Genomic DNA, 26638 nt, shown 5'->3' on the forward strand with positions numbered 1-26638 from the left:
ATCTGCTCAGCTGTTCTCTGACCTTGTCTGGTTTTGACTCTAGGTTTTTTTCCTCAAGTACTACGTGCCTGCAAAATAACATCTGGTATTCCCCAGCAACAGCCAAACCCCTCAAACTGTCTTTTTATCAAACAGCTCCTCAGGCACCACCTCTTTCAGAAATCACTCTTGACGTCATCACAAGAAAGAGATCAAGTTTCTCTGGCCTCACTCAAAGGCAGGGAAGTAAACTATACTTTATTTACTTTTGCATAGTCAGAAGCAACAGGAAATACATAACAGGGTAGTGAGAAATACTTACAAATGTCAATAATTATTCTAAAAAAGAAATATTATAAAATATAAGTATTAAAATATGAAAAAAGTCTGCAGTGTTACTTTCCTTTATATATCTCAGTATAATCTACACACAACAATCTTACTATAATCTACAAATCTATAATGTAATCATTGATTAAGATGTAGGGTTTCACTTTGGCAAGAGATGATATAATAAATTTGCTTCAAACAAGTGGGATTTTCCGTTACAAAAAGCACTGGGTAAAGCTTTCCATTTATCTAAAAATCATTTTGTATATGATTTTTAAAGTATATATAGATTATTTCTTAGTTGACCACATAATAACCAAGCCAAGATGTGAAGTCATTATCAACACTGCTGGCTCCATGTCGCCCCCTGCAGGGAGATGCACTCCTCACCGGGGTAACTGGGATTTACAAGAATGAGATACGGAGAAAACCTTAAGATACTGTAGAATATTTTAAAATCCAATTTTGCTACATCAGAAGGAGGCAAAATCTATTTATAATAGATTATAGAACAGAATTTTAAGACATTATAAAGCTGTTCAAAATAATCTCACAGTAAATTTTATTCAGAGTGGCTTTATTTTGGGCTCTATTCAATCTGAAAATTGAATTACTGGATAAAATCCTACAGATAGCTTAATAAATTAATTCCTAAACTTGCCTAATTATAAAAATATCCTGGGGTATACTGTAAGGACCGCATGCTAGACCAGTATTTCACAAACTTTACAGTGTAATCACTTTGGGGGCTTTAAAACATGCTAATGTTTGTTTGGCTAGGTCCCAGGGCTCCAGAGGTTCTTATGTAATTGATCTGGGATGAGGCCTGAGTGTCAGGATTTTTAAAAGCTCCCTGGTGATGACAATATGAAACCACGGTGGAAAATCATTGCATTCAAAGCACAGAATCTGAATCTCTAGGGAGCAACTACAGGCATCAGTATTTTTGACAAAAATACCCAGGTGTATTCTTACAACCAAGAAAGACATGTAAACACTGATCTAGCTCAATGCCCTCATTTTTCAAACAAGAAATTACTTGTGAATTGATTTGCTCAAGAACATAGCAATCTGTTAAATTCTAATTAAAGTCTCTACTGTGACATTCAGAACTTAAATTTTTTTAAAGATGAAAATGATCTCGTTCAAGATTTGGAATAAGCCTTGTATGCTATTTCTAAATCAGATGCAAACATTCACAAACATACAGCTTTGCTCATATGGAAGGAGTTTGCATGCATTAAACCGTGACATGAAGTATGGTCATGGGAAACACAGCCTTTAATCCACAGAAGATGAGGCAACCACAGAATTAATGTTTCTTGGTTCAATCATGTGCACTTAACAAACTGCCACAATCATATTTGTAAATTTCAGCGGCAGTGTCACAAATTATGCCATCTTCTATCAGAAGCCCTATACCTGGCTTTCTGTGTGACTTTAAATAGATTTCAGGTCAAAAACTTTTAAACTTCCTGGAAAACACAATTATTATTGAAACTATATATTAGAATCTCCCTTTCCCACAGCTAATATAAGCAACAGCAAAGGTCAAGGCTAACACCACCAACAACAAAAAAATTACTGTCAGCACCTAACGAAGGAAACAGGCACAAACTCCTCCTCTATTTGAAAAATGGTAGCCAAGGGAAGAAACAGAAGAGAGTGTCACAGCCCCTCTTCCCTCAAATGATACAGGGAATGAGGATGATTAGCCAAAAATCCTGAGAAATCTCACTAATTCTCCCTGGAGAGATGAATTTTATTCCAGCTTATGGTGAAATGAGTAGAAATTTGTAGGAAGAAAAGCCCCTACCTGCCAACATAGCATCTCATCAGAAGCAAAAAAATCCAGAAAGACCCAGCCCTGTGATCGCTGCCAGATGGGAGGAAACCAGACAGTGAAGGCAGAACGATCACCATCACATGGGCCTATTATCCCCAGCATTAAACCGGAGAAGAGGAGACACAAGGCTTATAAAGAAAAGGGGTTCTCTGGGAGTAGGAGGCTGGGCTGAAGGCCCTCAACAGGCACTGTGGGAAGGAGGAACTAATGTTGGAGAATGGTGGAACAAATGGGGGAAACTGACACCAAGCATGATTTTCCAACAGCAAAGGTGCTTCAGATACTGTGGCTGAGGGATGATCCAAACTGCATTGAGAAGGGAACACTCCCAGGACAGGACGGAGTATGCTGGCAGAAAGCATGCAAAGAATAACCTAAGAAACTGCAGAGCTCAGATCCTTTTATCAGAGCTGCCCAAAGTCCAGCCAAGGTCTTCCTTTTCTCTTGTGGGCTCAGAACAGGAAGCACTGAAGTACCTGGCTCTCCAACAGGAGCTAGGGAAGCGAAATAACTCTTAGGTAATTTTGGAAGGGAGAAAAGGAAAATCATCTATACCAAAGAAGTGCAGATAGAATCTCTAGACAGAGCTGGCCATTTTAAGCAAGCAGAAGATAAAAAGAAATGGGTCATGTAACATAACAAATAAAGCTCTTAATTTTTTCTTATGACATAAAGCAAATTGAAAAAACAATAGGAAAAAAAACACAAGAATACTTCATTGTAGGAAAAAAGTATAACCAGGAAACAGAAGAAAATTATGCAGCATTTCTTTATGCTACAGAAATATCTGTTAAAGAACCACAAAAGGAAATGAATTCAGTAATAAAAGGGTTCAACAAAGCCAAGGTGATAAAACAAAAGAGTGAAATAAAAGAGAAACTTCTAGGCTAAAGAAACAAATTGTAGACAAAAATAAAACACCACACATAATTATAAACCCATTATATTAATTGGAACACAGCTAAAAAAATTACTTACAAAGATCAAAACAGTTAAAGAGGAGATAATAAAACAAAAGTCTAGCCCAAAAAAATACAATATACTTGAAGTAAAGAACCTAAAAATAAAGCAGAAAAACTATTCAAAGATATAATAGAAGAAAATTTCCCTAAAATTAAGAAAAAAAACTATCATTCCAGATCAAATGATCTCACAATTTTCAATGAAACCTGCATAAAACAAATGATATACATAATTATAATGTAAAAACTGAGTGTGCAGGAGAAGAAAAAAATCAGGCTAGATTCAGACTTTTTCATAGCATGTTCAATGCCAGAAAATAACTGTATTATATCTACATAAATATGGGGGGGGGTGGGAGAAGTACAAGCACCCCAAATGAAACCTATCCAAGTTGGAATTCAAGTACAAAGCAGGTCAACATTCTCCACAATGAGAAAGCACTCATGAGCACATCCTAGAAAAACTACTTGATAACAAAATCTAATCAACCAACAGGTGTGGTGAAGTAAAAGCAATAATAAAAAATATAGTATTTACTCCCCTCGTGGTGGAGAGACAACAGAAATTGTATAATGTAGATAAATCAGGAAATGGGACCAGGTCCAGTGGCTCATGCCTGTAATCCTAGCCCCCTGGGAGGCCAAGGTGGGAGGATAGCTTGAGGCCAGGAGTTTGAGACCACCCTGAGCAAGACTCTATCTCTACCAGAAATAGAAAAAATTGGCTTGTCGTACTGGCGTATACCTATAGTCCCAGCTACTCGGGAGGCTGAGGCAGGAGGATCACTTGAGCCCAGGAGTTTGAGGTTGCAGTGAGCTATGATGACACCACTGCACTCTAGCGTGGGCGACAGAGTGAGACTTTGTCTCAGTGAAAAAAAAAGAAAAAAAGAAAAAGAAAGAAAGAAACGATGACATAAGTATATTAATCAGATTTTAAAGTTTTAAACAAAAATAATAATGTAATAGAAAGATGTTTTTGCTCTACAGCCATACCACTCTGAACACACTTGCTCTCATCTGATCTCGAAGTTAAGCAAGGTTGGTCCTGGTTAGTACTTGGATACGAGAAAGAGATTTTTGCATAATGCTGAAAATAAGTCTAAAATAATAAAATTTTCTGTAAAAGTTTGTACTAATTTTTTAAGGACAAAAACTGTCAGTGAACTAAAATAGGCAGAAAATTCCTCTTCCTTATATGCTACGAATATAAATTTATGTCCAACATAAATTTAGTTTTTAAATCCTTGAGAGGAAGCACCTAATATGGCAGGAAATAGTACAAATATACTCCTACTACTTTTCTAGTTATATTTCCTGGCTTCCTGGCCATCTGCCCCTTGAGCAACTCATACTGATTATGCAGACAGTAAGTAGTGAAATTACTTTCTCAAAGTCCCAAAATAAAAGTTCCAAAAAGAGTGGGCACAAAGATTCAGGAAGTGTCGCACCTTGTGTTTCCCTAGCCACAACTGAATACAGGTTCAACTCCGGCAGAGGATCAAGAAAGGAAAAAGGATTATTGTATTCTATGGAAGAACTGCTTATATTCATTGTAATATTAATATACTTTTAAGAGATATCTAGTTTCTGTTCTCCTAAGACTTTTCTACTTCACCCACCACACACTAATTAATTCAAGGAGTTAAGTACTGGGATTTATTCACACTGCTTGTTAGTGTACAACATCAACTAGTTCTACAGAAGATGTGAAATTCAAATTTTAATAAAATACATTGTTTTTCTACAAGCAGATAAAAGATGTTTGTAGCCAGAGGTATTAATCCCCAAACCTAAACAAACTTATACAAAAAGAGGAACAATGACTCTCTTTCATTGTTCAATTTTTAAACAGCTGTACTGAGATATAATTAACATACAACAAACTGCACATATCTGAACTGTACAGCATGTTTTTACATTTGTAGAAACCCATTACCACTACAACCTCAATAATGAACATGTTCATCACCCCTAAAAGTTTCCTCTTTCTCCTCTGCAAATCTTTCGTCCTACCTATCCACACCTCTCCATCCCTAGGCAATCACTGAAGGCTGGCTGTCATAATATATTAGTTTGAATTATCTACAATTATATGAAAGTGAAATCATAATATAGGTACTTTGTTGACTGGCTTCTTTTGCTCAGTATAAATATTTTGAGTGTCACCTACAGTGTGGCTATAATTGATTATTTGTATGAACAAGTAGTAGTCCATTATATGAATATACTATTTGTTTATTCAGTCACCTGCTGATGGACATTTGAGTTGTTACTAATTTGGGGCTATTACAAATGATGCTGCTATGAGCCACTGAGTACAAGTCTTTGCGTGGATATATGCTTTCATTCAGCTGGGCAAATAACTAGGAGAGGAATGGCTAAATCATATAATATTCATACATTTAACTTTTTAAGAGACTGATGAAGTGTTTTCAAAAGTTATTGTCCCATTCACATTCTTGCCAGCAGTGTATGAAGTCCCGTGGAGTGACACTGTGATTTTAGTTTGTGTTTCCCTAGTGAACAATCGTGGTGAAAATCACAATGAAATATCACTCTACTGGACTTCATACATTGCTGGTAAGAACTCTACTGTGATTTTGATCAGGATTATGCTGAAACTATTGATCAATCTGGAGAGACATCCCACAATATTGAGTCTTCCAACTAATAAACACAGTATATTTCTCCATTTATTAGGTTTTCATTAATTTTTCTCTGCAGTGTTTTATAGTTTTCACTATATGGGGCTTGTACATCTTTTTCAGAATTATTCACAAATACTACATTATATTTATGGCGCTGTAAATGGTATTGTTTCTAATTTAAATTTTCAATTGATTACTGTTACGTATACAAATACAACTGACATTGATCTTGTATCCTGCAGCCTGCTAACCTTATTTATGCACTCGAGCAGCTTTTTTGTAAAGTCCATCAGATTTTCTACATAGAAAATGTCATCTGCAAATAAAACAACTTTACTTCTTTCTTTCCATATGGATGATTTTTATTTCTTTTTATTGCCTTATTGCCTTTGCTAGAACCACAGAGTGCTATGTTCAATAGAAGAAATGAAAAACGTTCAAGTTTTCTGTCAAATGTGATGTTAGTTATAAATTTTTTGGAAATGCTCTTTTATCATTTTGAGGAAATTTTCTTTTATTCTTTACCATATTGACTGTTTCAGGAATGGATCTGAAATCTGAATTTTGTCAAATGCTTTGTCTGCATATATTTAAATGATCATTCTGATTTTTAAAAAGTTTGTTAATATGGTAAATGATGCTGATTTTTGATATCCTAGGATAAACCTTAATGGGCTACATACCATCAACATTTTACTATATTACTGATATATTTCACTAAAATTTTGTTGAGAAATTTTGTATCGGGATCAATATTTATATGTTATTTTCTTTTCTTGAAATGTATTTTTCTGGTTTTGATATCAAGGTAATTTGGATTCAAAGAACAAATTAGGAAGTTTTAACCCCTATTCAATTTCTAGAAAAATTTGCATGGAATTGGCATTATTTTCTTAAATGTTTGGTAGAATTGACCAGTAAAATCTTTTGGGCCAGGAGTTTTCCTTATAAGAAGGTTTTAAACTACACATTCAACTTCTTTAATTGATATAGGGATATTCGTGTTACCCACAGTGATCCCTCAGTATCCACGGGGCATTGGTTCCACGACCCTCATGGATACCAAAATTTCCAGATGTTCAAGTCCCTGATATAAAATGATGTAGTTATTTGCACATAACACACACCTATTTCCTAGATGCTTTAAATCATCTCTAGATTGCTTATAATACCTAATGCAATGTAAATGATATATAAATAGTTGTTATATTATTTTCCAGTTTGTGTTATTTTTTATTCTTGCATTGTTATTTTTTGTTTTTTAAGAAATATTTTCAATCCGCAGTTCAATCTGCAGATGCAGAACTCATGCATATGGAGGGGCAACTGCATTCTTGACTGAACTTTGGTGATTTATGTCTTTTAAGAAATTGTCTACCTCATCTTTACTGGCTTAGAGTTGTTCATGACATTGCCTCATTATCCACTTAGTAAAATCTGTGGTGATGTCACCTATCATATTCCTGATATAGATAATTTGTGTTCCTCTTTTCCTACCCAGTGTGGCTAGAGACTTAATTATTGAGAAGAACCAACTTTTGGTTTCAATGATTTTCTTGGCCTTTTCTGTTTTCTGCTTCATTTATTGTCACTCTGTACTTTGTTTCTTTTCTTCTGCCTACTTTTGGTTTAATTTGGCCTCCTTTGTAAATTTCTTAATGGAGAAGCTGAGGTCATTCATTTGATAACTTCCTTCTTTTAACATAGTCCTTTAGAGTTATAAATTTTCCTCTAAATACCCACTTAACGGCATCACACAAATTTTGATATATTGTTTTCATTTCCATTCAGTTCAAAATGCTTTCTAATTTCCCTTTTGATTTCTTCTTTGATCCATGGGTATTGTAAGTGAGTTACACAGTTTCTGTATGTTTGAGTATTTTGCAGAAATGTTTCTGCTACTAATTGCCAATTTCATCTCATCGTGGACTTAGAACACATTTTGTATACCTCGAATCTTTAAAAACTTTATTGAAACTCAGTTTCTGGCTAAAAATACAATCTTTCTTGCTAAATGTTCCATGCACAGTTAAAAAGAATGTGTATTGTCTGCTGTTGTACAGTGAAGTATTCTATAAACATCAAATAGGTCAAGTAAACTGTTAGTGGTGTTCAAGTTTTGTATATATTTACTGACTTATCTACTTCTATCAATTATTGAGATTTATTTTGATTAGTATTAGCCAGGTATATCTTTTTACATCCTTTTACTTTTAATCTATTACTGTCTTTAATTTAAAATAGATTTCCTTCCAACTCAATGGCAGCCTTAAAAGAAAAAATAAACAAATAAAATACATTTCTTACAGGCATGATATAATTGGATTTTTATACTATCTAATAATCTTTGTTTTTGATTGGTGAGTTAAGACCAATTAAATTTAACATGATTGTTGATATGGCTAGGTTTAAATCTATCACTTTCTATTTGTTTTCTGATTGTCCATGTATCATTTCTTCTCTTTATCTTCTTTTGCTGCTTCCTTTTCTTTTTCTATTATTCCATTTTATCACATTTTGTTGGCTTATTAGCTATTACTTTGTATTTTTTAGTAGTTACTTCAGTTACATGTTTAACTTATCAAAGTCTACCTTTAAGTAATATTACACTTTCTGACATATAGCATAAGCATCAGCCAGCCTTTATATTTTACCACCACATCTGCTATACACCCCACAGAACATTGTAATTATTTTTTTGTTTAAATAGCCAATTGTTCTTAAAGAGATTTAAATACTAAGAAAAAATCCTTACATATTTACCCACATAGTTATATTTTTAGATCCTCTTCATTCCCTTGTATAGATTCATATGTGGTAATATTTTTCTTCTGCCTGAAGAAGTTCCTTTACCATTTCTTACCATGAAGGTCATTAGTAAATGAATTCTTTCATCTTTTAAATGTTGGAGAAAGGCTTTACTTTGTCTTTCTTTTTGAAAGACACTTTCCTGGACATGGAAGTCTAGCAGAGAATTTTCTTCTTTAATTATAGTGTTCTAAAATACGCTGTTCCACTGTTTTTTCACCTGTACTGTTTAAGAAATTTTTATTTTTCATTTTTACCTTTTTTCCTCTACAAAATGTGTCTCTTGTCTTGAAAAAATATGTCTCTTTTCTCTGGATGTTTTTAAGACTTTCTCTGTATCCCTGGTTTTGAGCAATTTGATTATGATGTGCCTTAATATAATTTTCTTCATGTTCTTTTGCTTGAGGATTCATTGATCTTCTTGGTTCTGTCAGTGTATAGTGTTTATCAAATTTGGAAAATTTCTGATCATTATTTCTTCAAATACGTATTTTCCGCCATCTACTATTTTGTTAAGTCCAATTACATGTATTTAGTTTGCCAGAAAGTGTCACAAATCTTATTCATGTTCACCTATACTTTTTAGCCTTTTTTTGCTTTGTTTCATTTTGAATAGCTCTTGTTGCTATGTCTTCAGGCTCACTAATCTTTTCATGTACAATGTCTAATTATCGGTTAATCCCATCCAGGGAATCTTTCACCTCAGACATTGTAGTTTTCATCTGTAGGAGTTCTATTTGGATTCCACATCTCTATTTAACATTTTGAATCTTTCCTCTAGCTTTACAGAAATGAGGAATACCCTTATAACTATTTTAATTTCCTAGTCTGTTAATTTTAACATCTGTATCAGTTCTGGGTGGATTTTAATTGTCTTTTTTTTTTTTTTTTTTCATTTTGACCATGCTCTCCTGTTTCTTTATAGGAAATTTTGATTGGCAATATTTGATTAGCTGCCATATATTGAGAGTTTTACCTTATTGGGCACTTGGTATTTTTGTATTCTTGAATTCTGTTCTTGGATGTCTGATCCTTTTATATGTTGCTATTAAAATTTACTCTCCAGGTTCAGAGCAACATTTAGTCAATGGCTAAGTATTCCCCACTACTGAAACAACGCCTTTCAGAGTACTCTGACCAACACCCCACAAAGTAGGGGACTCTTCAGTCTCAGGCAGATTCCTCACATGCATGTGCTGATCAACATTCTGCTGAAAACTTGAGAGAGGTCCTCTGCAGATCTCCAGAGTTCTCCATATACTTCTGTCTCCTCTCCATTACTCTGCCCCGAGAACTCCAGCCATCTTGATCTCTCCATCTCTTCAACTCAGGGAGTCTGCCAAGCTGTGCCTGGGTTCTCTCTCCCTGCAGCACAACCTGGAAACACCCTCCCAAGCAGCAAGCTAGGGAAATCAAACGGTTCACGTTGTTTGTTTCATTTTTTCAGGGATCACTGTTTTTTGTTGCTGGGTGTCCAATACCTTGAAAACCACTGCTTCATAGATTCTGTTCTGTCTTTTAATTTGTTTCAGACAGGAAGGCTAATTTAGTTCCTATCAGTCCATCTCAGCAGGAAATAGAAGTTTCAATTTTGTTTTCAACATTATATATATATTTTAGAAGATTCCATACATAAAGAAACTCTGGGTATATAAATTCAGATGTATAACCTGAAATTTATAAGCCAAAAAGATTTTCCTAGACCAGATAAGAATCCACAAACAGCAAGCCATCCCTTTCATGCAATAGCATCATGTACGCTGTTATCATTCCTCATTCTGAGCAATTAACACAATAAAGTTCTAAAAAGTAGAAATATATTACTTTTGTAACGTTATGTCACTTAAAACAAAGTTGTAGTTAAGTGCATGGGTTCTGAGGTCATGCTACCTGTGCTCAAATCCTACTTTATTAGCTGAGTGATCTTCAGACAATTGCTTTACTTCTTTGTGCCTCAGTTTTCTTGTCCATAATGTGATGTTTAAAAATATCTTTGGGTTGTTACAAGTATTAATTCCTCTAAAGTATTTTTCATAGTAAATGTTCAATAAATACTATTTTCCCCAATATTACATAATTTTCCATTTCACATTTATATTAATAATCTAATTTATGCACACATTAAATCATAATCTCAGTGAAAACATTATACAAACTTAATGCATCTATTGCTATGACCTAGTTGACCGGCAATGAGTTCCCCTAAGTGGTCTCTGCCTTCAGTCCCTCCACGCTTCACTCCGTCTTGTTGCCACTCCGGATTAGACTTTCGAGGGAAACGACATTCCTAGCTCCTCTCCCCACCGCCTAGAACAGAGGTAGCCTCTTGACTCTGGCATTCCAGACTTTGTGTATTAAGGTCCAAGTCTATTTTCCAGCCCCATCATCTACTCTTCCTTTCACTAACTATGTGTCACAGCCACACTAAGTGACTAAGTCCCTGTGAACATTCAAGGACCTTTATTATCTCTGTACTTTTTATCGTCCTCTTTCTATTTGGAATCCCTGTGTTTCCGTGTCACATACATGGTGTGGCTTCCATTATGCTGCACTGTGTGGAATACAGGGAACACAAAGGCAATTCAAGATAAAAATCTCTGCTCTTAAGAGGCTCACAGCCAAGTAAATAGCAGTCACAACACAATGCCACAGAAAGCTATTCCAGACGAATGGAATACACGGCAGGTAAGACAAGAGGAGAGCAGGGCTAATTTTTGCCAGACGAATAAGGCAGGGATGGAGGGCAGGTGGTCAAGGAAGGTTCACAGAAGAACTGATCTCCGTACTGTTCAAAAACCCCTCTGACCTACTTCTTCTATTAGATTTAGCAATACACAAGTCTACTGATTCCAAGTATCTTGGGTTAAAAAAACCCTTATGTATCTGTTAGTTACACTGTGAGATGCTTAGAACAATACTTTGTGCATAGGGAGGGGCGGTCCAAGACACTGTCAAGACGCCAGTTAAATAATGAGTAACTACTAATAGCAACACTGGTGGTATTTACAGTAAAAACATGTCAAAAGAAGATAAGCAGGTTCTAAAAATTCAAATGCATAACAAGTAAGGTAATGAACATGATACACAGTATTTTCCAGTTGATCTATACTATTACCAAAACACCCACAAAAGTTAAAGCAATGAAACTTACATTGTTCACAATTTATGTCCCAGTAATCCTGAAACAATCTCTCCCTTACCACAAGACAATTTTATCTAAGGCAGTGTATCGTATCTTGGCTTTTTTTAAGGATCATAGCTTATCATTTAGTAAGTACTTACTCTGTGCCAGACACTGGCTAGGAACTTTATATATCATTTAATTCTCATCTCAGGAATGTGAGCTTCTCTTAAAATGTTCTATTTATTCTAAGTCCTTCCACTCTCAATAAAAACAGCATTAAACTTTACTTGTGTGACTTAAATAGCTCACAAAATCCTTTTTTCCCCTCCCATTTGACAGTGTATTTTTGAATATTCCATTTCAAATAGCCAGCCACTATATCTTTTTGAGAACCAGGGTGTCCTTTTAAAAAAGATATTGCCATCAATGACCATCCTTTTTGTGTGCCAGGCATTATATCATACCATTGAATTCTCACAAAAATAATACAAAGTTGATGTCATAAATACACTTGTAGATGTAGAAACATGTATCAGAGAGGGCAATCACATTTCCAAGGTCACACAAGTCTTAGCACTAAGCTTTGATTTTGACTACACTCTGTGTTCCTAAAATACAACAACAGCTAACACTCAGTGGACGCCCATCCTGTGTCAGGCCTGCAGCTCAGCGAGTGCAGGCGCTCAGCACACTGTTGCTTTGACTCTTCTCAGCAACTCTGTAAAGCTATTAAGGATCCACAGGCCTTTATCCGAAACCCCTGCAGACAGGCATTATTCAGGAATTCATAACGTTTGTGATTTTTGAAATATATGGTGTATGTTACATAATTCCCCCCCACACACATTTTATTCAATTAATTTTGACTAACTCCTGTATAATAACATTTTGTTACATTTAATTTGAGTGTATGTATGTGGTAGTTTGCCCAGCTTCCATACTAGTTGACCTCCAATGTCTTTTAACCTGATGTTGAAACAGGAAAACAGAAAAATATTTATGGAATTATACAAATATAAAATATTCTGGGCCAGGCGTGGTGGCTCACGCCTGTAATCCTAGCACTCTGGGAGGCCGAGGCGGGTGGATCACTCAAGGTCAGGAGTTCGAGACCAGCCTGAGCAAGAGCAAGACCCCATCTCTACTAAAACTAGAAAGAAATTATCTGGCCAACTAAAATATATATAGAAAAAAAAATTAGCTGGGCATGGTGGCGCATGCCTGTAGTCCCAGCTACTGGGGAGGCTGAGGCAGGAGGATCGCTTAAGCCCAGGAGTTTGAGGTTGCTGTGAGCTAGGCTGACGCCATGGCACTCACTCTAGCCCAGGCAACAAAGCAAGACTCTGTCTCAAAAAAAAAAAACAAAAACAAATATAAAATATTCTAACGTTTTTATTTAATATTTTAGGTTTCCCTGCTTCTAGGTAGATAAACCAAAAACAAACAAAGAAAGGTGCTCAGAGCTGGAATAAATGAAATATGCATTGCTTTAGTTAAAAGAGGATATAATATCATGGGCTGCCAAAACATTCAGTCTTATTCCACAGATCTAAACAGCAGACGGAGGCTTAAACCAAGGATTGAAAAATCAAAGCCTGGCCTCTCCCAGAGACATCAATCAATGAATCGATTTTCTCCCAGATTTAAGTCTGTCCTTTATACAACTAAGCATCTTTGCTCCTTGTCTAGCATTACATCTCTCTTTTCTAACATCATCTTCTCTTCTTTTTCTTCCACTTCCCACTGTCTGCTTTTTCTTCTCTCATTTTCTTTCCCTCTGTTCTTAATGGCATTCAAGATAAGGATGTCATCTGAGCTAGTGCCAGAAAGTTAAGTTCCCACAGATCTTTTGGTATTTCTCTGATGCCCATTTAAGGCTAAGTTTAGCTTAGAGAGTGCAAGGTTATAAAACGTTCTGAACAGCCTCACAAGTGCAGAAGTGTGTGTGTGTGTGTGTGTGTGTGTGTGTGTGTGTGTGTGTGCGCGCGTGCGCGCATTCACGGGTGCATGTGAGTCTGACATCTGCAGCTGGTAACATTCTCTCTGTTCCTTGTAATTTTCTTTCTAAAAATAAATATCAGATTACTGACTATGGTAATGGTAACCATGGAGTTTAACTAATATTATTAGCACCTGACTCAATCATGATGTATCTTATAATATTGTTACAGAAATTAGTCTGACACTGTGTTTCCAACTGTAATGAACTATGCTTTTTTAATTCTATATTCACTGAACTGACAGGAAGACTTTTCTAATTCGCCCTTAATTAGGGTGCATTTCAGACCTGTCCTACTTTTTGTTCCTACTCCTATCATGGTATTTACTGTGTCATATTGCATCTCCATGTTTAAAGTAGATGACTAGTCTGGTCTTTAAATAGACAACTGGCTTCTTATTAACAGGGAGTATATATTGTTTTTCTTTATAACTAAAGTTCTAAGTACTTAGCCTGATATTTAATAAGCACTCAACAAATACTGGATGAATAAATATTAAATATTTATTAAAAAATTAGTTTGGTTCCTCTCCTGTATAGCCTAATTTGTGTTTAAAAAGGTAAAAAGAAATAAAATCCCCAAAGCACTTATATCTTGCACTAAAATCTTGCTTCTTCTTTGGCATTACTATGATATGCAGTGCAACCATTACAATCTATAACATAATATTTTTAATAGCACAAAAGGAAAAGCAAGATATAAGTGCATTTCATATTACAGAACAGTAAATTTCAGTAAGAATGGAAAGATCCCATTCTTTGTAAACATTCTATGTACAGTAAAAAAACAACTCAAAAGTATATTCTCCAAAATATTAATAGTAATTAACCCTGAGTAGAGGAATTATGAATAATTGCATTTTCTTCTCTTATCTTGCTTTATTTTCTAAATTATTTTATAATGAACATGCATCACTTTTAAAAAAGAAAATTAAAATGGAAGGTTTTTTCCTAAAAAATATTGTTTACATATTTCCTGCAAGGATCAAATCCACTGTGTACAGAATTCTGTGTAATACCAGCTTGCTCCCTTCACCACGCTCCCCTGTATTCCTGGTTATACTATTAATTTGCTACATTACATGAATGTTCAGAGGATGTACAAACCCACCCTACATACTTTCTAATAAATTCGAAGGCCATGGGATTAACAAGTGTATCAGTTATTTATGAACAAACTTTAATCTTCACAATTCCCAGAATTCAGGAAAATCCCACATGTGGTCTTGGAGAATCTGGATAAGGTCTAAGCAGGTTTAATGGCTATCATAGTTACTGTACCTCCTGAAATGTAGGCGGGTGGACAAAAATTTGTAGAATAATTCAAGAGTTTATAATTAGACTTCAGGTTGCCATCATGCAAACCCGAATGGTGGACTGTGGTTGATTCATTTTAGACAAGTTGTCATCATCATGTTCCCACTGAACCAGACAATAAGGGATGTGCTATAAATCTGTTGATGTCCAGCCTGGGCGGTGGCATACTAATGCAGAGTTACAGCAAGCAGGGCTTTGCGGATAAACGCTGCTTTCTGCTGCAGTGAGACGAGAGGTACCCAAGCAGAGACTGAATGACTTCTCCCAGGTGTGCGTCTAGACACTGAGTTCCTGCATTAGGTTCTACAACTAGATGATTTTATGAAACCTGCCCTAAAGTAAAATCAATCCATTTTCACTTGACATAAAGGCTTGAAAGTTTGTACTTTAGAAACTCTAATATTTGCAACTTGATTTCACAATTTTTTGATTTTTTCTTGAAAATGTCAACAGATTAAAAATTGTCTAGTCCTCTTTTTTTTCCTTTAAAATGTACTGAAAGATGCACCTTAAAAAGGAAATTTAACTAAACACTAGGTTATTTGAAATTTTACAGAATTTACACACCTTTTAAGGGAAGTCATGTTTACCTGACAGAAACCAATTTGTAGTAGTAACATGTATAACTTAAAAGGGTCTAGGATATATCTCTAAAAGATAGTCCTTATACAAGCTTCAAGGAAAATTCAATTATGAAAGATTGCAACAACCACTTCAGTCAAAGAAGTTGAAAGAGGGACTCTGGGTAGACCATATTTGTGATCAAGTAATCATTTATTTTGTCCAGAAATCCCTTAAGTAAAATTCATTTCTTGCCTGCCTGCCCCCTTCAAGTTTCTATTGATAAGAAATAAGGTACATTTTAAGTGTTAGGGAAAAAACTACATCAAGTCTTGATATATAATGCTGACTCCATTTCTATTTATTCTCAGATACATATTAAGTTTAGTATTTATCTTTTTTCAAATGTCACCTGTATGGAAAGAGAAACACAAAGAACTGAGTAACTTCATGTATGTGCCTTGGACACAGCTGAGCTGTCTGCATTTTACAATCAACATGTGGCCACAATAATTTTTTTTTTTTGATGCTAAGTATAAAAGGTCATTGTAGATATCAACAAGAGCGAGAATTCCAAAGACGTTCAGCTTACCCAGCACCCAGACTCAAGTTAAATACCACAATAGTGCCAGTCATTAGTTACCACTCAATCTCTGTGTCCGGAAACCAGTCTGCCAGAAGCCGAGATAGCTGGAAAAGCAGCCATATTTTATCATACAACTGATCCCAAGAGTCCGGTTTAAAGGAAAATTGTATGTGTTCTACATTAGGGAGGAGAAATATCCCTAATTTACAAAAGTCTTTTTTTAGATAACAAAGAACATATTTTTAAATTGAGTAATTTTTTAAAAATTATAAACATTAAATGTTAACAGGGCACATGAACTTAATTCACTAACTTCAACATAAATGAGTTATTTCTTTTGTATGTATGTAGACATAATGTTTCTTGAGAAAAATTATGAACTCCATTTTTAGTAGAATTAGCTAGTATACATTTAAAAATTCAATTGAAACTATCTCTTAAAAATGTTACAGTTCATGGTTACTATCTAAGAATGGAAATTGCTAACTCTTTCTTTAGAAGAAATGAAGCTTTAGAACTTTCCTCTGAAGGGTAGTAATTAATAAGACTTTTAAGAAACAAACATGGCCGGGCGCGGTGGCTCACGCCTGTAATCCTAGCACTCTGGGAGGCCGAGGCGGGCGGATTGCTAGAGGTCGGGAGTTTGAGACCAGCCTGAGCAAGAGTGAGACCCCGTCTCTACTGAAAATAGAAAGAAATTATCTGGCCAACTAAAACATACATAGAAAAAAATTAGCCGGGCATGGTGGTGCATGCCTGTAGTCCCAGCTACTCGGGAGGCTGAGGCAGGAGGATCGCTTGAGCCCAGGAGTTTGAGGTTGCTGTGAGCTAGGCTGACGCCACGGCACTCACTCTAGCCCGGGCAACAGAGCAAGACTCTGTCTCAAAAAAAAAAAAAAAAAAAAAACAAACATTTTAAAAAATACCCCTAAGGCTAATTCATTAACTAATTTTGTAATTTCTTCTGAAAAAATGCTACTGTACATGTAAAATGCATGTAAGTCTTTACTGGAGTCCCATAAATTTAGCAAGGACTAACAAATCTAATGAACGAGTAACTGCTGAAGGGTCCGATGTAACGCCGGAGGCCTCTGCGTGGACACTGCCCACCCAGCCGCCCTGCCCGTCAGGAACTGCACTGGGAACTGCTTCAGGCTAGAGGAGCTGCAGTTTGCATGACTTTCAGAAACATGAAGATCATCTCTACCAATTATGATTAAGTTTGAAGTTTTAAATTAACTATTCTCCATTCTGTGGTGTTTAAATAAACTTAACATCATCTAGGAAATGTGTTTTTCCGTTCTGAACAACTTATCTTTTTATGCTAATATTTCATAATTAATTTTTCTTCCCCAAAAAAGGCACCTGGAAAAGTCATTTACATTCATCCTAAGTGTAACTGTAAACTCTGACATCTGTGAAATATACTTCAGTTCCAAGATATCTCTGTTACGTGAGGAATGATATAAATACCTTGATGTGTACATACATACACATGTATGTTAAAAAAGTGTTACATCTTACTTTTCAGACTTCACCATGTAATTCTAATTTCTCAGTTTCTTCTCAAGACTTAACCTGAATACCAGGATAAAATTTTTGTCAGAGTAATCAGTATAATTTTTACAATATAAGGTTTCTTCACAATTCAAAGCCTCTATACATATATAAACCATCACCCCTACTCATCTGTAATATTTCATGGACATAACTTCATATACTCAAGTTTCACAATAAAGAAAGTGCTATAAAACTTTAGAGCTATAACAAGCCCTGGGAAAATAAACTGAGGATGTACATAACAATGAATGATTACATAACATTACTTTTCGTTTAAACTGATTTTTTACTCTTATGGTTCAGTGCTAAATAGTTATTTATTGCATCTTATAAAGCTTAACTTCTTTGACACACCACAGCAATCATTTGCCATTAGGATATTATTATTAGGTCTCTTAGTGCATCAACACTGGAGACTTTCAGCAGTCACATGTAGGTCATGAGTCTAACTGCTATTCCAACCATGGTCAATTGGCTTCACACTGGCTTGACTGACCATCTACACGGATACAGTGGGCAATTCTCGATGCTACCAGCATCCATCCCCCTGGTTTCCTCTGGCCCAGCGAAAGCTCTACTAGGTTCAGACACCCAATTATCCCTTCCATGTGACTTTGGGGAAGTTTAAATCACCTCCTGCTGCAAGGATAAACCCTGAACAGTCTACATCAAACATATTAACCCTCCTTGCCATGAATTATTTAAAACACTCAAGGTTAGGTTGTCAGCATATAAAATATCTCTGGAGGCCATTATTGGCCCAGGGTTAGAGGAGACATTTTCTCTCTCTAGAGGGGAACAAGGAAGCATGCCACCTCAGGGACTGCTGACAGCCAGCCATGCTACAGCCGCAAAGAACTCCACAGTGGGCAAAAACTGAAACACAAAGGGGAGCAGAGCCAAGAAAGATAGCACATCACAGGAAAGCCTTGATCACACCCTACCTGAAGCCCACTAGCTCTGCACTTTTTTTGTTATTAAATATAACATATTTCCTTATTGCTTAGAAAAATGTATGTCATATATTGTGCGTTTTGAAGCCAAGGACATCCTGACACTATGCCTTTTCCTAACGGAAGCAGTACTCCCAATAGTGCTTCCAATGTGAATTAAGCACATTATTCGAACGAGCCGTCAGCCTCCCGTTCAGTATTACGCTGGAGCCACAGCTGCAGAGTCGGCCTCCCAAACCAAGATCACTCGGGGAGAAAAACTGAGATGCTTCTGCTGCTATGTCTCAAAATCTTACCATTCCAGTTACAGACATAACCAAAAAAGAGTAAAAATATGATTTCATTAGAATAATCTCCATTAAATAAAAAATTATACATTTTTACAACAAAATAGGCTTCTTTAAAGTGAGGCTCTCATTTCTCTTTTTTCTTCTTACCTCTTTCACACTGTGGACCAGTAAATCCATAAACACAAGCACAGCGGTTGGGTCCGATACAACGTCCACCATTCTGACACCCATTTTCACAGACAGCTGCACACAAAAACAGCAAGAAGCTCATTACACAGGAAATCTCCAAGCATAACATAGCAGTGCAGTGATGCTGCCAATCAAGATCGTCCATTAAATTACATCTCCGAGACACAAGTCACACCACACATCATAAATTTAAGTTAATATACTTAGGTGTACATTGAGACTAAAGCCAGTAATTGTTGAGAAAGCATTTGGCAAAAGGGTATTTTTTGTTGTTTTAAATCAGAATCACAAGGATTGGCTGGCTTTGATGCTCACATAGTCAGAATATAACTGTTCAGTTCTTTATTTTATTTCTGCTGACCCTATAATCTATCTTTTCATAGGTAAGGAAGTGAACAAATATGGGCAAATGAAGGAAAAAGGAGGCTGACTTTAGGTAGCAGGGAGAGGGAGTAGGAGGGGAAATGTGACACGGAAAAATAAAGAGGACATGGCAGTAAGGGGGGAAGCAAGAAAGTCAGAGAAGAAAAGGAAGCCAGGAAAGAAGTGACAAGTGGGGGGAAACACCATCAACTTTAGCTGTAAAATGCCAAGAGAAGTAACCAATATTTACTGACTATGAGCAGGTTATAAAAGAAAGGAGGGAAAAAACTGTGTCAACACAGTTAATATGAAATTAACCCACAGTCTAAATTGTTTCAAAATAATGACAAACACACAGCACACATTCTCTTCGCTCCTTTATACCTGTGGCCCAGGAGACCAGGATTTGGGGTTTGTGGGCCCAGAGGCAGCCGGCAAGCTGGACCTGAACCTGAGCTGCTCCCCGCTGCGCCGCCCCGCACAGCAATGCAGGCCTCGAGGAGCCCCCGCTAGAACCCTTGAAATGTACGTGTCCACCACCCACCACGAGGACAGCTGGATTCGAGAACCGTGTCTTCTCTACGAGAAGATGCTGAGAGCTTGCCTCCCAACCCACCCTCCCTGGTGAAACACTCTGTCCTCACCAATGAAGAGCAGTACATTCTAAAACGTGTTTCCCAAAACAGAGCTGAAGGATACTGATTATTTCAAATTAGAGGAAAGTGAGGGGGAAAAACACATTTATGTGCAACTTTGAGTGCGGCACATAGCAAAATTGGGAAGCTCAGTAAGTACACTGATATCTAAAAATGCAATAATGCTGCCACTTCCTTCCAGGAATATTAAACCGGTTTACTTACCATCGTCCAGAACGCATGGAGTGATGTCTGTTCTGCCCATGGCAGTAAGACTAAAAGGCACTTGGAAACAAAAGATAGCTCCATCCTAAAGCATCACTGTACAGTGGCCTTCCATTAGTCTGACATTTATGCTTACACTGAAGGCATGATTCTGTGCGCCTGGCGCCAGCCCATCTCCCCACGGGCTGCACCTTTCTGCTTCTTCACCTGTCCCCAGCTCAGTTCCAACTCATGGCCTTGAAAGCAGGGGTGGGCAGTAAGTTAGATGAGCAAATATGAAGCATAAAGGAAAGGGAATAAAGACCATGAGGAGAAGGAGAAAGATGCAAGTGGACAGGAAGGTGGAAGAAAACAAAAGCAGTCGGAGAACTTGTTCTAAGCAGTGTACAACTGCAGAAATGATTGTCAGGATCTGAAGATTTCAACTGTTAAAAAGCTATACTGCAAAACAGCAACTGTAGTCTAATGTGATTAATTAAAACGTGAGAAATTTTGTTTAAATGGTATCAATGTGTAGGAAATTTAAATGGAAGTCACTTTCCCAGATGTGTTCTCTCATCACTACACTAGTTAGAAAAGGCACGACTGGGGAAAAGCAGTGGCCACTGACTGGGACCCTCAGCCAGGGCAAAGAAGGGCTTTTCTCCGCGTTTTCCAAAACAGAGTTTCCAAATCCCGGGTAGGAGCACAGGGCTGAATAAACCCAGGCTCCTCCGGGAAAGGGTTGATCGACTACCAGGTTAAACCTAATCTAACCTGTCTAGGTCAGACAAACACTGCCTCCCTTCTCACTCAATTTTTTAGAGGTTTGGAAAATATGGTTATTTTTCATAAAAATATTTATGTTAACATGTAACAGGAGTTTATTGCTATCTTTAAACGAATAAATAAATATTTTTAAAAATCTCAGTTTTAATATCTAATATTGTAAATATCAATAGAATCCATACAAACGAAAGATCTTTGAGTTCCTTGGTAACTTTAAAAAATGTAAAGGGATTCCATGAACAAAAAGGTTGAGACCAACTGATGCAGTCATTTGCTTATATTCCTGTCTGTCACGTGGGAGTGCACTCTCCCAGGATAAGGACCAGCTGCCTCTGAATCCCCGTCACCCGCTGTAGCACTCCCCACGCTGCAGGAACTCAACAAAATCCTGCACCATGTCGAAACTGAACCGCACTTTTTCCACTACTTTGCAAGGCAGAATGGTATAGCACGGTGAATGGAGGAACAGCTGTGCTGTTCCCAGTACCTCCTAACCACATGGTCTCTGATTCTCAGTTTCCCCGCCTGCAAACAGAAGTAAACAGTTCTCACCCCAGAGAAATTTTAGGATTAAATAAAATGATGTATAAGACAAAGTGCACAGTGGCTGCACATTGCAGCTATTCTACATTCTTACTTTCCTTCCTCTTTTTCACTATAGAACATTTGTGCAAAACACAAGACTTGTTCTATAGCACTCAAAGCTTACACTAAAAAGAAGAGAAGCAGGAAATACAAATAAAAGTAGAGGCAAAAAATAAAAGAGGTGAATTTACTTCTTTCAAATGAATTATGATGAAAGGTATTTTGTAAAATAACTTTTTTGGTAACAAAACAGAATGGAAACTAATTTCTATTTCAACTGGAGTTGGAAAGAAACTTGAAAATGCCTAAATTTCCATCGTGGAAGGAATGCTGACCACCCAGGACGTAAAAAAATGCTTCCATCCAGTACGGAAGTGAAGTGAAAGGCAGGGGAGAAAAAGACACACCACGGATGGAAGCCGGAGCTGGTTTCTCAGCGGCCACCACAGCCAGGGCAGGAGGGGAAGCACCGTCTCCCGCTGGTCAGCCCGTGAAACAGGACGCCGATCGGGTACTGCGGAAGTTCAGATATTCAAAGAACATTTTCATTCAACAGATGTTTACTGAACACCTAATCTGTGCTAGGCAGTATGACAGGTACACATTTTTATCAGACAGATTTCTGTCCCATTCAGCAGAGGTACAGACACTTGGGCATAAGTCAGATCTGAAACTGGGATCCTTACTTCTACACAAAGGTGTTAGATGAAAACAGCCTTCTAAAGCAGGACAAAATGTGAAAAAGAGGAAAGTAACAAGAGCCTATTGCTCTGACACAGGTCTACAGAAATCGTGCTACTGGTGCTGCCTTCATCCTGTGTCTCCCAGGACACCACACCCCTCCACTTTTCATTCTATCCTGTCGCCCACTCTTTTTCACTCTTTCCTGCAGACTTCTCTTCCTCTTCCCCACCTCAGAATCCTGGGCTGCATCAGGGCTCTGGCTTCAATCTCTTCTCTTCTCTGTCTACAACAACTTCCTACTGATCTTTATCCAGGATTATGATTTAAATATTATCTACACAAAAATTTAATCTATATGCTACCAAATTTATATCTCTATCTCCGTCCACTCTCCCTAGACCGGAGTTCACAGCTCTTTACACGTGGAAGGCTAACCGATGTCTCTGGCTAGTAGCTCCAAAACAGAACTCTTGTCCTCAGCGCCCACTCCCGGCCCGGCCCACTCCCGGCTCAGTCTTTCCCACACCAGAAAATCACATCACCATTCAGCCAAGGGCTCCACCAAAGCCCTCTCCTTGGCACTTCAGATCTTTGTTTTTCCTACTTTATTCACCCACCACGCCTGGTCTGTCAGCACACACTGCCTTCCGTAGATTCCACCTGCAAACGCAAGCTCCATCCGACCTCTCATCACGCCCTCAGTCACGGCAGTGCCGTTCCCCAGCACCCCTGAGCTGCGAGCTGGCCCTTCTGTTTCTCTCTTACAACTCAGTCTCAACACAGAAGCCAGAATGATTTTTTTTTTCAAAATATCAATCATATCACACCACACTACTGTTCAAAATGCTCCAGTGACTACCCATAATTTTTATGGCACAGTCCAAACTTTGTTCCTAGGCCTGTAAGGCTGTACACTATCACCACCCTTTCTCCCCACTTTACTCCAGAGACGTGAGTCTCCTCATTGTTTCCAAAATCACGGAGCCTGTTCCCACTATAGATCTTTTAAATTTGCTTTTCCCTCTGCCAGTAACACTTTTCCCATAGACCAAAAGGCACAGATTCAGGTCTGTGTTCAGATGTCGCCTGCTCAGAGATTCTCGACAGAAAATAGCAGAGAACTGTGATCCTGACTTGGACTCTCTCCCCTTGCCTTGTTTGATTCTTCTCCTAAAACTTCTCATTACCTAAATTTGTATTAGGTGTTTACCTTTTTACTTATTAACCGTCTTTTCTAGCAGATTATAAGCTCTGTGTGGCCGGGACATCGTCTCACCTGCTCAGTGATGCTCTCTCAGCATCTTGCAGGGTGCGGGACACACAGCAGCTACTCAGTTAACACTGCTGAAGGAAACGGAAGAACGCTTTCTAAGGGGTGCTATCTACATTTTCGGGAAAGCAGCTAAGTAGTTTAAATGTTTTTATAATACCCGTTTAAGCAAACATCATATTTCCAGGACTGTTCTGGATTCATAAGTTGAAACATCTGCTTCTCTGCCGTCAGTACTGTAACACTCTTTCCACGTAAGGGAGCTCGGAGAGTGTCTTCCTCAAGCCGTTTCTTGGGCTGCTGTCCACTACCGGTTATCACACCTTCACCGTATAATTTGCTGATCAATGAATTTTGTTAGTTGCATATTTTGCTTATACCCTATGTTCTACCACCCCTGAGATAAACATTAGATGAAGAGGACTTCATCCCGTGAGACAACCCTGGAGAGCACATTCTCGGGGATATGCTGATTTTCTGACCCGGTGCCTTTGGCTTTCCCCCAACTGGTATGTGTGGTAGCCTCAGCACGGTTCGACACCGGGGCAGAAAAACATCAAAGCGCTTCCTCTAGAAGATGAAAGCACTTTCCATCCCCTGGTTTCCCATTCTTGTGTGAAGAGCAGGAAGAGACATACCTACCAGAGGTGGTTCTGCACAACCTTCAAGAAAACGCACACATATACAGGTACGCACGAGACAGGTACAGCAGCTGAATTCAGGCTGAAAATAGCTAATTTCAGGACAGAGTTAAGGAAATATGCTGAAAGATCAGCGGAGGCAAGCCTCTTCCCCCAGTGATTCGAACGTAATTATCATTTCTTCCCCTGTAGAACCAAAGGTTGAGTTTCAAGTCTCTTTGCTGGCTACTGAACTCTCTAAAACAGATTACAATCAGATCTCCTAACACTTTCCTAAGGTGTAAAAAACCTATAAATCTGCCTTCTTACAAATGCTGTGTTCACAATAGACTTTTGCTTCTTTGCTCATTATAAATTGGAGTCTATTGTATAAAATTCGGGAAATATCCAAATGTACAAAGAAAATCTAGAAAAAGAATCATCCATGAATCAAGAAACTTTGCTGCAATTATCTGTCCACTGTTGTCCAGCCCTTTCCTGCTCTCCTCTGGCCAGCCCTAACCTAGAGAAGTTACTACATTGGCTGCTCCTGTTCTTGCTGGAAAACTGGCCTCAATGTACCGTATTCTCTTAAATGCCTTAATCTTCCACTTCCCAAACTTCAGTCAATCTCAGATTATCTTAACAGCTTTCATCAGACCTGAGAACCACACCACAACACGTCTGCCAACTATGCCCGCTGCCTGTGTCTGTACTGCTCCTGAGCTAAGAGGGGTTTAACTTTTTAAGACGTTGAAAAATGAAAAGAATATTCTGTGACAAGTGAAAATTGTATGAAATTCAAGTTTCAGTGTCTATAAAGTGTTTCAGCAAAATTACTGCTGAAACACACCCTAGCTCTTTCATTTACATACTGTTTCTGGTCTCCTTTGCACTACAGTGGCAGAGCTGAGTTCTGCAACAGAGAAAGCAAGGTCTCAAACATTGACTATCTGGTCCTTACAGAAAAAGTTAGTCTACTCCTGACCTCAGGAGAATATTTGCTTTTTGAAATTGATTCACCTGTCATATAAAATTTTTTAAAAGAAAACTTCATAGCACTTAAAAATAGAAAGCTATAACCACTCCAAGTAGAAGGCAACCTTAAAAATAACTGCAACAACCACAATGAGATACCACTTCACATACATTACGATGGTTATCATAAAAACAAACAAACAAAAAAATAAGAAGTATTGGCAAGAATGTAGATAAATTGGAACCCTGTGCACTACTGGTGAGAATGTAAAATGGTATAGCTTTTATGAAAAACAGTATGACAGCTACTTAAAAAATTAAAAATAGAATTGTCCTATGATCCAGCATTACACTTCTGAGTATATACCAAAAAGAACTAAAAGCAGGGACCCAAACATATATTTGTAAACGCATGTTCACAGCAGCATTATTCACAATAGCCGAATAGTAGAAGCAAGTCAAATGTGCACCAACAGATGAACAGATAAACACAGTGTAGTATACACACACAAACGAAATACTATTCAGCCTTTAAAATGATGGGAATTCTAACACATGCCACAACATGGATGAATCCTGGCATTATATCAAATAAAATAAGTCAGTCAAAAAGGAACAAATACTGCATGATTACATTTATAGGAAGTACCTAGAATAGTCAAATTCATAGAGACAGAAAGTAGAATGGTGGTTACCAGAGATAGGAAGGAGAGAGAAATGGGGTTTATTATTTAATGAATACATAGTTTCATTTTTACAGGATTAAGCAAGTTCTGGAGCTGGATGGTGGTAATGGTTGCACAACAATGTAAATGTACTTAATAGCTCTGAATTTTACACTTAAAAATGGTTAAAAATGGAATTAGAAAAGAGCCCAAATAACCAAAGCAACCTTGAGCAAAAGGAACAAACCTGGAGGCATCACTTTACCAGACTTTAAGCTACACTTTAAGGCTATGGTAACCAAAACAGCATGGTATCAGCACAAAAATAAAGACATAGACCAAAGTCTCTAGAACAGAAAACCCAGATATAAAACCATCCACATATTACCATCTGATCTTTGACAAAGTAGACAGCAATATACACTATGGAAAAGAATCCCTATTCAATAAATGATGCTGGGGAAATTGGACAGCCCCATGTAGAAGACTGAAACAGGATCTGCACCTCTCACTTCTCACAAAAATTAATTCAAGATAGATAAAGGACACAAATCTAAGACACAAAGCCGTAAGAATTCTATCAGAATATTTTGGAAAAACTCTTCTGGATATCAGTCTAGGCAAAGAATTTATGAAGAAGACTGCAAGGGCAATCACAGCAACAATAAAAATAAATAAATGGAACTTGAT

The 26638-nt window shown here is 37.4% G+C and overlaps 1 protein-coding gene across 1 annotated transcript in view; it reads right to left on the reverse strand.

The window, feature by feature from the left end:
- The window catches only part of FBN2 (fibrillin 2), a 257674-nt gene that overhangs the window by 220956 nt on the left and 10080 nt on the right, over positions 1-26638 (reverse strand). The window contains exon 5 of the mRNA XM_045565793.1: positions 19114-19209. Coding sequence (XP_045421749.1) covers positions 19114-19209 — 96 coding nt within the window. The remainder of the gene's footprint in view (positions 1-19113; positions 19210-26638) is intronic.

This window comes from Lemur catta, chromosome 12 (assembly GCF_020740605.2).
Source record: "Lemur catta isolate mLemCat1 chromosome 12, mLemCat1.pri, whole genome shotgun sequence".
NCBI lineage: Eukaryota > Metazoa > Chordata > Mammalia > Primates > Lemuridae > Lemur > Lemur catta.